Source organism: Oryx dammah, unplaced genomic scaffold, assembly GCF_014754425.2.
Source record: "Oryx dammah isolate SB20612 unplaced genomic scaffold, SCBI_Odam_1.1 HiC_scaffold_5, whole genome shotgun sequence".
NCBI lineage: Eukaryota > Metazoa > Chordata > Mammalia > Artiodactyla > Bovidae > Oryx > Oryx dammah.
The window spans coordinates 101,239,374-101,256,839 of NW_024070189.1; the positions used below are offsets into that span (position 1 = coordinate 101,239,374).

A 17,466-nucleotide genomic window follows, 5' to 3' on the forward strand; every position below is an offset into this window, starting at 1 on the left:
AACCTAGGGTGGTCCTGGAGACCCCTGAACAGCAAGGTCTTTCTGGATAGACAAAGCAGGGAAGGGAAGTTGGGGCAGAGAAGAAAAAGATGAGCAAAAGTTCAGGCTGTTAGGTAAAACTATTTCTTGAGTGCCTGTACGTAAAGTGGGGCCTTTTAAATATAGGTGTATATGAACAAGTGGAAAAGCATATCATATTTTTATTCTTTATTTTTTTGACTACACATGTGGGATGTGGGATCTTCATTCCCCAACAACGGATCAACCCCGAGCCCCCTGCATTAGGAGCATGGCCCCTTAACCACTGAATCACCAAGGAAGTCCCTTTTTCTTTATTTTTTTGATTGGAGTATCATTGCTTTACAGTGCTGTGCTAGTTTCTGCTGTACGATGAAGTGAGTCAGTCATATGTTTGTATATAAACCCTCCCCCCGAGCCTCCCGCTTCTCCTTCGCACCCCTCTAGGTCATCGCAGAGCAACGAGCTGAGCTAAGGCAGGCACTTACATACCTCTCTCCCAAATGCCTTGTTCACATTTGGTTCCTCATGGGACTTTGGGTATTTATTTTGCTTGAAAGCACATTGTGCTTTCTTCCTTGTGTGTTGTTCCTGAGATGAGAGCCTCCTCTTCTCACCCTAGCCCATCTGGGGGTGTTTCTCACTCCCAGTTCCCAGAAGATGGCAGCTGATGTCCCAGGAAAGAGGCTGTTGGCTTAAGTCCCCCAGGAAGGCAATGGAGGCATCAGCATTCCAAGCAAACCCATGGACACCAAGGTATCCATTCCTCCAACCTGTGGTTTGTCAACACTGAGGGGTCCTGCTCATTTTTTTTTTTTAATGTTTTCCCCAGTCTTTATTGAAATACAATCGACATATAACATTGTGTAAGTTTAGGGTGTATCATGTCCATATGACGCACTTATTTATTACAGGGTGGCTACCACGGTAGCATTAGCCAATATTTGTCTCATAATTACCATTTCATTTTTGTGGTGAGGACATTTACCTCTCTTAGGAACTTCCAGGTGTATAACACAACATTGCACAGCACTGTTAACTGTAATCGTCATGCTACACATTAGATCCGTGGACTGACTCATAACTGGAAGCTTGTACCCCTTGGCCAACCTCTCCCCATTTCCCCACCTTAGAGTACTGGCACCCACCATTCTACTCTCTGCCCTGAGTTGGGCTTCTTTTGTGTGGTTGTTTGCGCTGGGTCTTTTTTGCAACGCGTGGGCTTCCCTGTTGGGCAGCACAGGCTCCAGGGCGTGCAGGTTCAGTAATTGCGACCCGTGGGCTTAGTTTCCCAGCAGCATGTGCGTTCTTAGTTCCCTAACCAGGGATCGAACCTGCATCTCCTGCCTTGGAAGGCGGACTATTAACCACTGGACCACCAGTGAAGTCCCCGAGTGGGTTCTTTTTGGATTTCACATATAAGTGAGGTCTTGGAGCAGTTATCTTTCTCTGACTTGTTTCACTCAGTGTAATGCCTTCAAGCTCCATCCACATTGTTTCAAATGGTGTATTTGATTATTTCAAACAGCACATCTTGGTTGCTTCCATATTTTTTTTTTTTTGACCTTGACTGGCATATGGGATGTTACTCAATCAGGGATCAAACTTACACCCCTTGCATTGGAAGCATGGAGTCTTAGCCACTAGGCCGTGAGAGAAATCCCTCAGTCAGTTCCAAGTGGGTAGGTCCTTAACTGCCCCTCTGGAGACTTGCTAATTTCCCTTCTTCTCAAGGAGAGCAGGCCTCAGGTTCCACACCTCCTGCAGCCAAGGCGATTCAGCTAGAGTTGATTTAAATTTGGTGTCCCAGTTTCTCAGCGCTGCTGACATTTGGGGACAGATAGTTCTCCGTGGAGGCCCTGTCCTATGCCTTGCAGGGTGTTGGGCAGCATCCTTGGGCCCTACTTTCTAGATGCCAAAAGCTTCTCCTCCCCCAATCGTGACAACCAAAAATGTCTCCAGACATTGCAAGTGTCCCCTGGGGGGGGTGCAAAATGGCCCCCAGTTGAGAACTGCTGGCTTAAATAGTACACCTTGTGCCCGTACTTCACTGGAGAGCACAGTGAGCACAGGTTAGGATCAGGGTTCCCCCGAGTTTGTCGTTCTTGCCTGCCCTGCCAGGGTTTGGCACCGCTCCCAGTACCGCACAGCCTCCCACTGCACACCTGGGCCAGGGCTCAATTTTCACGGAGCCCCAGGGGGCCCAGGTGTTTGGGAGGCTGGTTGGTCCCTGGGCTCCAAAGCTGAGCGCCAGGAAACCGCAGTTACTGTGGCTACTGGTGAGCTCCCAGGGCGAGGAGCTATTGGTTGAGGGGGAAAAGGCTCGGGTGCCTGGTGGAGTCAACATCCAGGGGATGTCGGCTGGGAGGCCACTGTCCAACATCTCCCCCCATTAGCTTTTGCAGACCAAGTGGAGCTGTGACGAGCCACTGGTTCCTCTCCCCAGGGGCCCTGGAGGTGACAGAGGCCGCAGGTGGTCAAGAAACCCAAGAGGGTGAGACAGGTACCCCACTGCAGATGGTCCTGCCCGGCTGGCCTCCTAGGAAGGCCATCTGGCCACTGGTGTGAGGTGTCTGAGGCCCCGGCCTTTTCCTGGGGAAAGATTGTCCAGGAGAGTGGGCAGCATGAACTGCAGCCCCCTAAGCCCAGGCACCCGCCGGCGACTTCTCCAGGGTCAGGCAGGCCCCCTCCCAGCGCCTGCATCCAGAAGCGTGGCCATCTTCATCAGCTCTACGGTCTCAGGTAAGGGACAGCGCTGGACTGGGAGCTCAGGGGGTGCCAGGGCCAGTGGGCATGGCTCACAGTGTCTTCTAGGAGACCTGGATGTGAACGCAGCCCGGCCAGTGACCCACACCCATAGGAACTGGTGAGGGAGAGCCTCCCTGACCCTTTGCTTCCTCCTCCATAAGCCAGCCTCAGAGCCTGACTTGAGAGAGTTGTTGTGAGTAGCAAATGATACTGCAACTAGTACTAACGATCAATGTTCTAAGCTAGACTTAAACAGTGCCCGAGTCTTCCCATTGCTACAAAGCTCTGTATGACAGGATCCGGTTCACTCCCCAGCTTTATCTGGTGTAACTCTCACCTCACCCACATGTTATAGTCACACTGGGCTCCAATAGGTCCAGGAACCTCTGAAGCCCCAAGCCCCATAAGCTGTAGTTATTCAGCTGATCTGGGTATCTAATGCATGATTCCTCCAACCAGGCTATTAGCTCCATGAAGTCTTCACAGTGTGTGCTGGCAAATGTTTAATAACCTGTTCTCCAAAATTTAAAACAAAAACCCCTGATGTATACTGTCTGCCAATTTCCATGGTGTAGATTCTCCCACCATGGTCAATTTCAAGCTATCCTGGGGTGACCTCATAAACACGGAGTCAGGTATGTTGGGTAGCTCACCATCCTCTAATATTTCCCTAATGCAAAATCAATAGCTGTAAACAAACTCACGAGCAGAATCCATGGTCAAGGGTAGTAAAATAATTCAGAAGTGATGAGGTTTGACTATTTGCAATCTCTGCTTTTACTATAATGTGTTTCATCCTAAGTTCAGATAGTTTAATTTTTCATGTCGTTGTTATTTAGTTAAGTCATGTCTGACTCTTTTGCGATCCCATGGACTGTAGCCTGTCAGGCTCCTCCGTCCATGGGATTTTCCAGGCAAGAATACTGGCTTGGGTTGCCATTTCCTTCTCCAGGGGATCTTCCCGACCCAGGGATCAAACACGAGCCTCCTGCTTTAGCACATGGGTTCTTTACCACTGAGTCACCTGAGAAGCTAATTTTTCACAGTGGCTGTTTTGACAAAATTCCTGATGGTTTAGCAGTCAGCTCTCCCAGGACAGCAGGGGCGGCTCCAGCATGCTGCACTGTCTACATATGCACTGTTTGCCGTTGTGTCCTTGATGCTTTTTTTTTTTTAGCATTTTTGTCTTGCGGGATCTTGGGGCTTCCCAGGCGGTGCTGGTGGTAAAGAATCTGCCTGCCACTGCAGGAGGCTTAAGAGATTCAGATTCGATCCCTGGGTCGGGAAGATCCCTTCGAGGAGGAAATGGCAACCCACATCAGTATTCTTGCTTGGAGAATCCCATAGACAGAGGAGCCTGGCTAGCTACAGTCCATGGGGTCGCAAAGAGTCGGACATGGCTAAAGCAACTTAGCACGCATGCAAAGAGGATCTTAGTTCCCTGACCAGGGATTGAACCTGTGTCTTAACCACTGGACCACCAGGGATCCTTTTTATTTTTTTATTTTTTATTTTTATTTTTTTAAATTTATTTATTTTTTTTAAATTTATTTATTTATTTATTTTTAATTTTTACTTTACAATTCTGTATTGGTTTTGGCATAGATTGACATGAATCCACCACAGGTGTACATGCGTTCCACCAGGGATCCTTTTTAGTGTTCGGACATAAAGTGACTTCACAGTGGATATTTTATGGACAAATATAAATAACCTGTGGAATTCATAGGACAGGCACAGGAAGGGAGTGAGAGACAGGTCCAAGATTGGCATCAGGTCAGGGCCTATGCTAGGACCCAGGCAGCTTCTTTATACTTGCAGCTTTGGAAGTCCTTTCATGGACACTCAAGTGACCTTCCCCTGGCTACGTGGAGAAAACAAATAACTTTTGACTGCTTATATTACAGTAAGTGCAGCCTCATGGTTCCATCAACATTTATTGAGTGCTGAGAAATTAGCAATGACTTAGACAGGGCAGAGGTTTTTAACTTTGGGGAGCTTGTAGCCCTGCAGAGTAGAGGCATCACCCCCTTTTTACAGAGGAGGAAATGCTTGGCACAAGGCCATACAATGAAGGCAAGTGGCAGAAAATAATCTTAGAATCCAGATTTACCCTAGGCAGGGTTGCCAGATTTATCAAAAATAAGAAACCAAACCACCACCATAACCAACAAAACCAGGACACCCAGCTCAATTTGCATTTGAAATAAACAACCAATGATCTTTTAGAATAAGATAGCGTGCAGAGCGGCTTCTCTGGTAGCTCAGCAGTAAAGAATCTGCATGCAAGGAAGACTGCCTGCAATGTAGGAGACGTGGATTCAATCTCTGGGTCAGAAAAATCCCTTGGAGTAGGAAATAGTGACCCAGTCCAGTATTCTTGCCTGGGAAATCCCATGGGCAGAAGAGCCTGGCAGTCCATGGGGTCACAAAAAGTCAGACACGACTGAGTGAGTAAACCACCACCCCAGTGTGCAGAGAGGGACATACTTATGCTAACAAGTGATTTGTGTTACACATGGAACAGGGCTTATCAGAAATGCACATTCTGGAGTTCAGGGAGTGGGCTGTACTTATGCTATCAGGTTTCTCATTAGTTATCTGAAATGCAAATCAACTGGGTTTCCTGTATTTTATCTGGCAACCCTAATCAAAGGTGAACAACCATACTGGTTAGCTGGGTCTGAGGGATTTCCTGGGATGTCAGATTTTTAGCACTAACACTAGGAAAGTCCCAGGCATAGTTGGTCTTTCTGGCATGCCTCCTATTTTTTGTAGCTTTTGATTCTTCATGAAGGGTCCTAGCTCCCGTAAGAGTTGTTCTGTTCAGTCACCAAATCGTGTCTGACTCTTTGCAGCCCCACAGACTGCAGCATGCCAGGTCTCCCTGTCCCTCACCATTTCCTGGAGTTTGCCCAAGTTCATGTCCATTGAGTCAGTGATGGACCCATCCAACCATCTCATCCTCTGTCGCCCTTCTGTCCTTGATCTTTCCCAGCATCAGGGTCTTTTCCAGTGAGTCAGCTCTTCACCTCAGGAGGCCAAAGTATTGGAGCTTCAGCTTCAGCATCAGGCCTTCCAATGAGTATTCAGTGTTGATTCCCTTTAGGATTGACTTGTTGGATCTCCTTGCAGTCCAAGGGACTTTCAAAGTCTTCTCCAGTACAATTCAAAAGCATCAGTTCTTCAGTGCTCAGCCTTCTTTATGGTCCAACTCTCACATCTGTTCATGATTACTGGAAAGAATATAGCCTTGACTATACGATGCTAAAGCTGAAACTCCCGTACTTTGGCCACCTCATGCGAAGAATTGATTCATTGGAAAAGACTCTGATGCTGGGAGGGATTGGGGCCAGGAGGAGAATGGGACGACAGAGGATGAGATGGCTAGATGGCATCACTGACTCGATGGACGTGAGTCTGGGTGAACTCCGGGAGTTGGTGATGGACAAGGAGGCCTGGCGTGCTGCGATTCATGGGGTCGCAAAGAGTTGGACACAACTGAGTGACTGAACTGAACTGAACTGATATAGACCTTTGTTGGCAAACTGGTGTCTTTGCTTTTTAATAACACTCTCTAGGTTTGTTGGCGCCAGTGGTAAAGAACCCACCTACCAACTCAGAATATGTAAGAGACGCAGATTCCATCCCTGGGTTGGTTGGGAAGATCCCCTGAAGAAGGGAATGGCAACCCACTCCAGTACTCTTGCCTGGAGAATCACCATGGACAGAGGAGCCTGGAAGGCTAGGCTATGGTCCATGGGGTCACACAGAGTCAGACACAAATAAGTGACTGAGCAGACACACTAGGTCTGTCATAGCTTTCCTGTGAAGGAGCACCTGAGGCTAAAAGCAGAGCTGCGAGGTAGGGACGAGTTCTGAGTTTTTCCGGGTCCTAGCCTCCATGCCGTTCCTTGCAGATATGGATGCAGAGAGGGAAGCCCTACAGAGCACTGCCTACCCTGAAGTGCAGACCTTCTGCCAGAAGCACGGCCTGATGTTCGAGGTAATGGCCCACCTGCCCCTCACTGTCTCAGCAACCCGGACAGTCATATGGGCTCCCTGCTCAGGGGGGCTCCACCCCAGAATTACAGATGAAAGTCCTCTGCAGAAGGCAGGTGGAGAGGTCGTGGCCATGGGCACTGCAGTCCACCCAGGTGGTGTGGCAAAGTACTAGGAGTGGATGCCTGGCACCTCTGCTCCTTGGGCATGTCACTTAAAAAAAAAAAAGATTTACTGTCTTTTTCTTTTTGGCTGTGCTGGGTCTTCGTTGCTGTACCTGGGCTTTCTCTAGTTGCAAGAGAGCAGGGGCTACTCTTCGTTGCTCCCAGTGCAGGGGACCCAGGTTCGATCCCTGGTCAGGGAGTTAGACCCCACATGCTGCAGCTAAGAGCTCACATGCCACCCCTAGACCTAGCACAGCCAAATAAGTAAATCAATAAGAAAAAAATACTTTAACAAATGACAGTGGGGGCTGCTGGTGTGATGGATGACTCAGGCTTCTCATTGCGGGAGCTTCCCTTGCTGTGGAGCACGGGCTTTGGGACATGTGGCCTTCCACAGCTGTGGTTCCCAGGCTCTCAAGCACTGGCTCAGTTGTTCTGGTGCAAGGGGAGAGTTGCTCTGTGGCACGTGGGATCTTCCTGGATCAGGGGTCAAACCTGTATCTCCTTACCCCTGAGCCACCAGGGAAGCCTTGCGTGTCACTTTCATTGTTGCTTTGTCCTGTCCTCCAGCCCTCCCTACACGGGAACAGCTTTAGGGGGTATCTATGAGGGCTGTGGGATATTTGGGTGGGTATGCGTGTGAGACGTGCACCAGCTGGGCCGTCACCATGGGCCCTAGATAGAGGGCACCAATCCCAGGGTGGGGATGTAGATGCCTGCATGTTTCTAAGCGGAAACTGATAAACCATCTTTGGAGTCTCAGCCTCAGTTGAGGCTATCTCTTTGCCATTTATAACAGTCATCCAGAGAGTCTAGCCACTGGACCACCAGGAAAGTCCCTCTACATTACTAAGCAAGAGGCAACGCTGAGGAGGGAATTCGCCTCTGCCCTCACTGATCATGATTCATGATTCAATGACAGATCATGAAGACATAGGTGCTGAGCACCGATGAAACGCCCTGTGTGCGTCCCTTTAATGTGCGACTAAGGCAATAAACACCGCCAAGACGCAGGCTGGGAGACAGTGGCCTGGAGAGATGGAGTTTCTTGTGCGGGCCCAGTGGCTGAGCCTTTTTGCTTTCCCCTTTCCTCCTCCAGCCACATCCGGTACTGTAGTCCTTTTATCCCACGCTGTAGTTTATTAGGAATTTTATGTCCTTCTCTCTGGGAGAAGATTAAAGAATTGAGGGAGACTTGGCCTGTTCTGAGTCCCACCCACTCTCTCCTCATCCCAGCTTTCTGCCTGGTCAGCTTCACAGCTTGAATTAAATCATTCTACTCAGCCCCACCTCCGGCCAGTAGGCCCAAATGGACCGGAAGCGTGCAGTTGCCCAGGACACTTTGCCACGTCTGATTCTGGCCGAGCGAAAACCCTCCTTTGCAAAGAAAGCTCTGCAAACAAGGGTGGACATGTCCTTGTTTAAAAAGGAACAGTTTGAAAATGCCCAAGTTCTTCAAAAATGTTTTAAAATATTTTTAAGTAAATGTTTGAGTTTGGAATTTAGATTTGCAGGAAAATTGCCTATAGGAGAGAGTCTCCATATGCCCCACCCACCCACTTTTTCCCCTGTTGTGAACTTCTATTATCGGAGCATGTTTGCTATGATTAAGAAATGGACATTGGTACATTGCCTTTAAGCAACCGCCAGACTTTTTGACTATCGCCATCTGGGTCTCATTTCTGGCTGGAGAACTCAGTTACATTTAGAAGGCCAAGGAACTCTGTTACACTTAGTTGTCCCAGTTCCCCAGTCTCCTGTGGCTGGGACAGCTGCCTGGTTTTCTCCTTCACACTCATGAGCAGCACAGTTGTGGGGAAGATTGCCTGGGAGTCCTGTGGCATACCTCCAATTTGGGTCTGTCTGATATTTTTCTCATGGTTACACTGGGATTATGGGTATCATTCAAGTTCTTTTAATCCAGACATCCCTCTTTGAGGAAAGGTTGTCAAATTACTGAAAGAGGGCCTTCTCTGGTGGTCCAACGGCTAAGACTCCAAGCTCCCAGGGCAGGGGGCCAGGGTTGGATATTTGGTCCAGGAACGAAGATCTGGCATGCTGCATAGGGCAGCTAAAAATAAAAAATGACTGAAAGAAACTTTATGCCTTTATCAAAAGGAATTGGAAAACATCCCCCATCCTGCCGCCTTCCTGACAAACCCATGCTTGACATTTCCAGGTGGTTGACCTGAGGTGGGGTATTCGGAACACTGAGGCCACTAACCCCGTGACTACAGAACTCTGCTTGGAGGAGCTGGACCGGTGTCGGAAAACATCCATAGGGCCAGCCTTTGTTGTGAGTCTCTTGGGAGGGACAGAGTAACTCTTACTTCTCATTCTAGCACCAGGATATGGCCCTGTTTCTAGACCAAACCCGTCAATGGAGGGAAGTGGGTGGCATGGCTGCTATCATGCTCAATCTTCATAGCCTGCCCATGGCAGACATTGCTAATTGATCACAGCACCCGTTTTTCTGGAGAGCTAGCCAGAATCCAGACAGTAGCAGTCAAGTGGAAGCAGCAGGTGAGTGGCAGAGCAGAGTGCTGAAGCCCAAAGGGATCTTAGAATTTGCTCTGAGCTTTCCCATATCATCAGCTTTGTTTGGGGAACTTTGAGATCCTAGAAAACCATAGAGAAGGTGAAAATCTACAGGGTATGCAAATTTTTTTCTCCCATGTGCCCTGTGTTATTGGGAGTAATCTGTGTCCATTTTTTGAGCCAGCCTCAGGAGCTAACTTCTTCTGACTCTAGGCAAGACCAACCAGGGTCTTCTCTCCTCCCCAACTAAACTGTCTCTGATCCCAGAACAATCTCCAGCTCACAATTAATGGTTTAAGTTATAATCAGCATATGATATTCCAAAATTTTGATTTATTACATCACCAAATTTCAAATATATCAAGAACTAGAGAATTTTGGCTCATAAATCCTAGAGCAGAGGTCAGCAAACCACAGCCCATGGGGCAAATCCGGCCTTCTACTTGTTTTTGTAAACAAATCTTTATTGGCACACAGCCACAGTCATTCATTTACATACCACTCTAGGCTGCTTCCAGTTTCAATGGCAGAGCTGAGTAGTTGTCACAGAAACCATCTGTCCATCAACCCTGAAACTATTGGTTATTTGACCTTTGATGGAAAGTTTGCCTAAACCTGTCCCAGAAAGTAAAGAGAGAAAAAGTCAAGAAGGTATCTTTGCCCAATACATCTTAATCAAAAACAAGCTTTGAGCAGCTCCCCCAAAAAACTTCTGGAGATAAGAATATAGCAAGTAAAAGAAGGCTTATAAAAGCTGTTTTCTAGGGAAATAAAGACAAATACATGAAGCCCATTTGGACTTAAAATTGCCCTGCCCAGTGTGCGTGCATGCGTGCTAAGTTGCTTCAGTCGCGTTCGACTCTGCAACGCTATGGATTGTAGCCCACCAGGCTCCTCTGTCCATGGGACTCTCCAGGCAAGAATCCTGGAGTGGGTTGCTGTGCCTGCCCTCTCCAGGGGACCTTCCCAACCCAGGGATCGAACCCATGTCTTTCACGTCTCCTGCCTTGGCAGGCAGATTCTTTACCACTAATGCCACCTGGGAAGCCCACTGCCCAGTGTAGTAGCCACGAACCACATGTGGTGATTTAAACTGATTAATATCGGGTAGAATTAAAACTTCAGTTCCTCGGTTGCATCAGCCGCACTCCAGTGGCTCAGTGGCCGCATATGTCAAGGGGCCACCGTGTTGGACAGCATGGGTATGAACAGTTCCAGGGTTGCCGAAAGTTCTAGTGCTGCTTTAGAGATTAGTTCAGTTCAGTTCAGTCGCTCAGTCGTGTCCGACTCTGCGACCTCCTGAATCACAGCACGTCAGGCCTCCCTGTCCATCACCAACTTCCAGAGTTCACCCAGACTCACATCTATGGAGTCGGTGATGCCATCCAGCCATCTCATCCTCTGTCGTCCCATTCTCCTCCTGCCCCCAATCCCTCCCAGCATCAGAGTCTTTTGAGTCAATTCTTCGCATGAGGTGGCCAAAGTACTGGAGTTTCAGCTTTAGCATCAGTCCTTCCAAAGAATACCCAGGACTGATCTCCTTTAGAGATTACGTCTCCTTAAAAAAAAAAACTAAGATCTGGGTGGCAGATGTGAAAAGCTTTACTATGTATTAAGTTTTATCTGTACAGTTACCACTGTGTTTTCATGCTTTCCTCCTATACTTTTCTTTGTAGGCTGACATCAATTTTTCTTTCTTTCCTGCTTTGTTGAGCTGTAACTGACATCCAGCACTGTATGGGTTTAAAGTATACAACATAATGACTTGATTTACACATATTGTGGAATGATTATTCAATAATATTTGTTGACACCCAGCTGCTCATATAGATACGAAAAAGGGAAATGGTTTCCCTCGTGATGAGAATGTCTAGGGTTTACTTTCTTAGCAACTTTCAAATATACCCTGCAGCAGTGTTAACTGCAGTCACCATGCTGTACACTACATTCCCAGGACTTCCTTATCTTATAACTGGAAGTTTGAATCACTTGATTTCATCTCTTTATTTTTTTATTGAATTCTTTATTATTTTTATTTTATAGCTGATTTTCAAGTTGTGTTCGTTTCAAGTGTATAGCTAAGTGATTCAGTTACATACATCCATAACGGCTCAGCAGGTAAAGAATTCATCTGCAATGCAGGAGACACGGGAGGCATAGGTTTGATCCCTGGGTGTGGAAGATTCCCTGGAGCCTTGAAGAAGTGGCAATTTATTCCAGTATTCTTGCCTGAAAAATCTCATGGACAGAGGAGCTTGGCAGGTGTACTTTAAAGGGTCGAAAAGAGTCGGACACAACTGAAGCAACTGAGTACAAATGCATATATATGTATAAACTTTTTCAGATTCTTTTCCCTTAAAAGTTGTTGCAAAGTATTGAGTACGGCTTCCTATTTTAATTATTATTGCTTTAAGATACAGTCTAATATTTTAAAGACTCTACCCTCTGAGTTGCTTCCCTTGTGACTCAGTGGTAAAGAATCTGCTTGCCAATGCAAGAGATGTGGGTTTAATCCATGTTTGGAAGATCCCCTGGAGAAGGAAATGGCAACCCACTCCAGTATGCTTGCCTGGGAAGTCCCATGGACAGAGAAACCTGGAGGACTACAGTCCATGGGGTCACAAAGAATTGGACACAACTGAGTGATTAAGCAACAACAACAAAATCCTCTGACTTATGTATCTCCTTTGCGAATTTCCCCCCCAGTTTTCTGCTTTTGCTGATGATTGAGACTGATGATTGATCATTTTGTTGAGTTTCAAAGAAAAAAAGAAAAGAAAAAAAGTTTGGTAAAGAAAAAAGGGAGATGAGGAGAAAAGGAACTCCAGGAGGACTTCCATTTTGCAACTGAAATTGCAGGCAGCCAAAAGCGCAACGCAGCTTCCAGGTGGCATGAGGGATGGTGGACGGGAGGGAGGGTGATCTCGGAGCTTCCCCCAGGCCTGAAAGGCCCAGGGACCTTGCAAACCCTTCCAGAGGGGTTCCTTGGGCCGCAAGCTGACCTTTAGCCACTTCCTGTGTTCCTCCTGAAACAGGTATCTCCCTTCTAACTCTTGAGAGTCACAGCTTCATTCTCCTTCAGTGGCTCTGGTTTAGGGGGCTTTCCACAAAACTCAGAGATGCAGTGGAGGCCCTTGGAGAGGCATCTCTCTGGTAAATAAGTCATTAGGCAGTGCGGCAGGGGACGGCTCCCCACGGCACTTCCTTCTAGAAGCTCTGGGTCTCTCGGGCCACCTGCAGCTCCAGCATCTCCAGAGAGTTGCTCCTGGCGGTGTTAACCTGAGCTTCTTTCAAGCTCCTCCCATTCCCGTTGCTCTGGTCCCGCAGACAGGAGCATCTTGTGTCTTCTGCCTCCTTCCTGAGAGCTCTGGTTTGTGCTTGGCTGGCTACATCTTTTCCAACTCCTCTTGCTTGTCCACGCCTCTGCCTTCAAGAAAGGCAGTTGGAGAGTGGAATCCTCTTCAACACCTTGTTGTTACCAAACCAAACTTGGATCCACATGCCCATGCAGAGTAAAACCAATCTACCAACATCGAGTTGTCATGAAGGAAAGCACAGCATTGACTGCAGGTGCTAAGCAAGGAGTCCAGGACAGCTAGTGCTCAAAACCCCTGAACTCCCAGATGACTTTCAGGAAAGCATTTTTAAAGGCCAGGTGAGGGAGTAGAGTTGCAGGGTATGGGATCAACTCGCACAGTTCTCTGATTGGTTGATGGTGAGGTAACAGGGTGGCATCACAGGGGTTAATGTTACCAGTCCTTAGGTGCCACAGGTCTGGGGGCTATGTGTTCATGATAATCACGAAGTGAATTTCTTCCATTTGGTGAAGGTTTTCACATTGGGCTTTCCTGGAGGCTTACACAGTTAAGAATCCACCGGCAATGCAGTAGGCTTGGGTTTAGTCCCTGAGTTGGGAAGATCCCCTGGAGAAGGGAATGGCAACCCACTCCAGTATTCTTGCCTGGAGACTCCCATGGACAGAGGAGCCTGGTGGGCTACAGTCCAAAGGGTTGCAAAGAGTTGGACCCAACTGAGTGACTCACACTTTCTTTTTTTGCAAGACAACTCAGGAAATGTGCATCAGATACTGTTTTCTATGTATTTCAGGGAGGAGCTAAAGGTGAGGATATGGGGGAGGGTCCTGCTCCATTACACCGTCATCATGGATTCAAGTCATTCAGATTTCCCGGGTACACACCCCCTGGAATATTCTGGTATGTCCCAGTGAAGAAGGGAAGGTTGATTGCTTCCATTTTACATAATGAGGAAAGTCAAGACTTTGGGTCCACTGTCCTAGGCCTTCTCCAGCCTAATTTTCTTGAATTCCAGTTTGCACTTTCTTCAAGCATGCTGAAGGTGGAAAGAGGGCCTCCTATACTCTTGCAATAAGACCAAAATCTTAGGGTCTCCTCAAGCCCTGCAGAATCGTCCCAGGGGATGGCCTTATCTCCCTTTACTGCCCCTTCCCTGTTGGTCCTGTAGACACTGTCTTTCCCGCACAGTATATCCCAGGGCCTTTGGATGTACTGTTCCCATGCAGGCCCTCTGCCAGGGGCATTCCTTCTCGTGTCTTATTCGGTAGCTTGATCCTCTCTCCCTCAGGGGAATTTCTCTGACTCCACGGCCCTCGTGTGACCTAATTTGCCTTTTCCTCTTAGGACAATGACAGCTGAAATACTGACACCAGTGCAATTCTCAGACTGAAGCCTCTTTCTCCTGTTAAGTCTCCAAGGTCCAGGAAGGCAGGGCCCAACACTGTCTCGGTCACTGCTGTCTGCTGAGCAGCAGTCATGGGTTTGGCTCAATATATACATTCGGGGAAGATATTCTGCATGGGGATCTCACCGTCTCCCTTTCCAGATTAGCTCTTTTTAAAAATTTTTTTAATTAGTTTAGTTTTGGTTGCTCTGGGTCTTTGTTGCTGCACGCGGGCTTTCTCTAGTTGCAGCGAGCAGGGGCTACTCTCTGAGAAGTTACTCACCGGCTTCTCATTGCAGTGGCTTCTCTTATCACAGAGCAAGGTCTCCAGGGCACAAGGGTTTCCGTAGTTGCAACAGGTGGGCTCGGTAGCTACAGTGCCCAGGCTTAGTTGCCCGGAGGCATGTGGAATCTTCTCAAACCAGGGATCGAACCCATGTCTCCTGCATTGCCAGGCGGATTTTTTTTTTTTTTTTACCACTGAGCCACCAGGGAAGCCTGGAAGGACTTATTACTTGCAATAAGTCAGGAAAACACCAGAGACTTTTTCCAAAGCAGTGTCTCCCTGAACAGCAAAACTGAGAAAATTTTAAGCCAAGGGGGCATGCGTATTCATGTGATTTGAGCAGAGGTGAATTCAGCCTAGAATTGGGACAAAGGTCCACAGAGTCCAAGCTTTGGTTGATTGAAGTCAGGAGGGTCTACACCATCATCCGATATTCCACCTGGGCAGGAGTCTTAGTTCCTGCAGAACTCAAAGATATATTATATGTATATCCTTTGAAGATTAACTAGGAGTCTGTTTTATCACTGTGTTGCAAGAAGGGGAACACTTTCCAGGACCCAAGAGCAGGCTCCTGTCCAACACTCAGAAATGAATTGTCTGAGGAGACACACATGTTGACAAAGCGAGAGACTTTATTGGGAAAGTATGCCCGGGCAGAGAGCCGTAGGATAAGGGAACCCGGGGGAACTGCTCTGCCATGTGGCTCCCCGTCCCCAGTTTTATGGTAACTGGCTTGGTTGCTGGGTTGTCTCTGGCCAGTTACTCCGACTCCAGGTCCTTCCTGAAGGTGCACGCACCACATCAGCCAAGGTGGATCCCAGTGAGAAGGATCCTGGGGGGTTGGTAGGATATCTAAACTAGAGTCTCTTTCTGTGTTGTTTGGTTGCTAAGTCATGTCTGACATTTTTGCGACCCCATGGACTGTAGCCCTCCAGGCTCCTGTGTCCATGGGATTCTCCAGGCAAGAAGATTGGAGTGAATAGCCATTTCCAGGGGATCTTCCTTAACCAGGGATGGAACCGCATCTCTGGTATTGCAGGCAGGTTCTTTACTGCTGAGCCACCTTTTGACATTTCCCTCCTCAAGGGATTCTGCATTCCTTACCAGGAGCCCCTGTTTAAGATAACTCATGCAGGTGGTCACTATTGGGCCTGGCTAGGGTGGGTGGCTTTAGTCAGTGGTTCTCCCTAACAACTGGACTATTGAACGGTTTCTTGACTGCTTTTCCTTTATTCCTGCATCGTCTCACTTCCTTTAAGATAATTAATTACTTAGATGTGTTCAAGGGCAAGCATTGAGGCCAGGCTTCAATCACCAGATGGCTTAGGCCAAAATGGTTTCTCTTATGTCAAGAAAGCCATTACTGATTCCCTTTCTCTGGGGACCCTTAATCGATCTGCTTACATTAATCTAATTATCTCTGTGGAACAACCACCAGGCTAATTTTAAGGGCTTGGCATGCCTCACCCTGGGTCACTGAGCTAAGTGCCTAAGCCAAGACTTGAACCCAATACCACCCCTCTCCACCTCTCTCTCCTCCAGGCCCTTGTGGGTGACCAGTATGGTCCCTGCCCCGTCCCCACGCGGATCGAGGAAAAGGAGTGGGAGGCGCTGAAGGCTCAGCTGACCGCCAGGCCCCGCGACCTGGAGCTGGTGGCACGAAGCTTCTGGAGGGACGAGAACGCTGTGCCCCCTGCCTACCTGCTGCAGGCCCTGGGCACTGGGGAGGCCTCTGGGCCTGAGGAGGCCACCCTGATCTCTGCGCTGCGCTCCGGAGCCCAGGAGGCCCACAGGCTGGGGCTCATCAGCCAGGAGCAGTGGCACCGCTACTACCGGTCAGGTGAGGCTGCCAAGACTCCCCTCAGGGTCCCCGGGAAATGCCCAGGGGTTCAAAATACACATCACGCTTTATCCAAACACCACTGCCTGCATTTCTATAAATGCCAAACCAACCTAGCTCCCAGAGGCCCAGTTCTGAGAAAGACTATTTTTCTCATCCAAGAGAGTATAGTCACATCCTGGTTAATTTCAGCCTCTTAGGATTCTTCTCTTCGGGCTCCTTTCCTTCTCTCATTGGGGGACTTGTCCTAGGATGACCACCATCCCCATACACCTGGGACCAAGACTCTTCCAGGATTCAGGGTTTTTAGGGCCAAACCCAGGACAGTTCTGGGAAAACTAGAGGAGTGGGTCACTCCAGGCTAGCTGAGAGCCGGCTGCTACTGAGGAAATTGTCCTTCATCAATGTACCTGCCTCTGAAAACTGAAGCGAAGGAAGAAGTATCTTTTGCTCAAGGAGGGGAGTAGAGTTTCCCCACTGTGCTGAGTTCATCACCTGGCTCCCTCCTGCTCCCTTACCTCTCATCTCTCACCTCGTCCTCTGCCCCTTCCATCCTCCACACCGGGCTAGCAGAAAGGTGTTTCTAAAAAGGCAGTGAGATCAAGCCATTGCCCCATCGTTTGCTGACTCAGGAAAGAAATAGGTTCTTTCAGAAAGAAATAGGTTCTTTCAGTAAGAAAAAGGTTCTTATTATTTATGGATTAGTAACAGACAGAGTCAGACGCGACTGAAGCGACTTAGCAGCAGCAGCAGCAGCAGTATGACAGTTTACATCACCCACCTTATCTTTTATACAATTTTATTTATTCTTTTGGCTGTGCGGAGCCTTCTTCCTCGCTGCGAGGCTTTCTCTAGTTGCAGAGCGTGGGGGCCACTCTTCAGACACAGTGTGCCAGCTTCTCATTGCGGTGGCTTCTCTTGTTGCAAAGCAGAGGCTCTAGGGCGCGAGAGCCTCAGTAATTGCAGTGTGCACTCAGTAGTTGCGTTTCCCCAGCTCTAGGGCACAGATTCAATAGGTGTGGGGCACCAGCTTTGTTGCTCTGTGGCATCTGGGATCTGCTCGGATCAGGGATCGAACCCATATTGCCTACAGTGGCAGACAGATTCTTTACCACCAAGTCACCACGGAAGCCCTCACGTGATTAAATATATGAATTTATACTATCCAAACT

The 17,466-nt window shown here is 48.2% G+C and overlaps 1 protein-coding gene across 1 annotated transcript in view; it reads left to right on the forward strand.

Moving 5' to 3' along the window:
* The first annotated feature begins 6,624 nt into the window (after nucleotides 1-6,624).
* Nucleotides 6,625-17,466, forward strand: part of NWD1 (NACHT and WD repeat domain containing 1) — a 76,753-nt gene continuing 65,911 nt past the window's right edge. Inside the window, 4 exon segments of the mRNA XM_040241163.1 lie at nucleotides 6,625-6,735; nucleotides 6,738-6,772; nucleotides 9,112-9,228; nucleotides 15,997-16,294. Of these exon segments, the coding sequence (XP_040097097.1) occupies nucleotides 6,693-6,735; nucleotides 6,738-6,772; nucleotides 9,112-9,228; nucleotides 15,997-16,294 (493 nt within the window). The 5' untranslated portion in view covers nucleotides 6,625-6,692.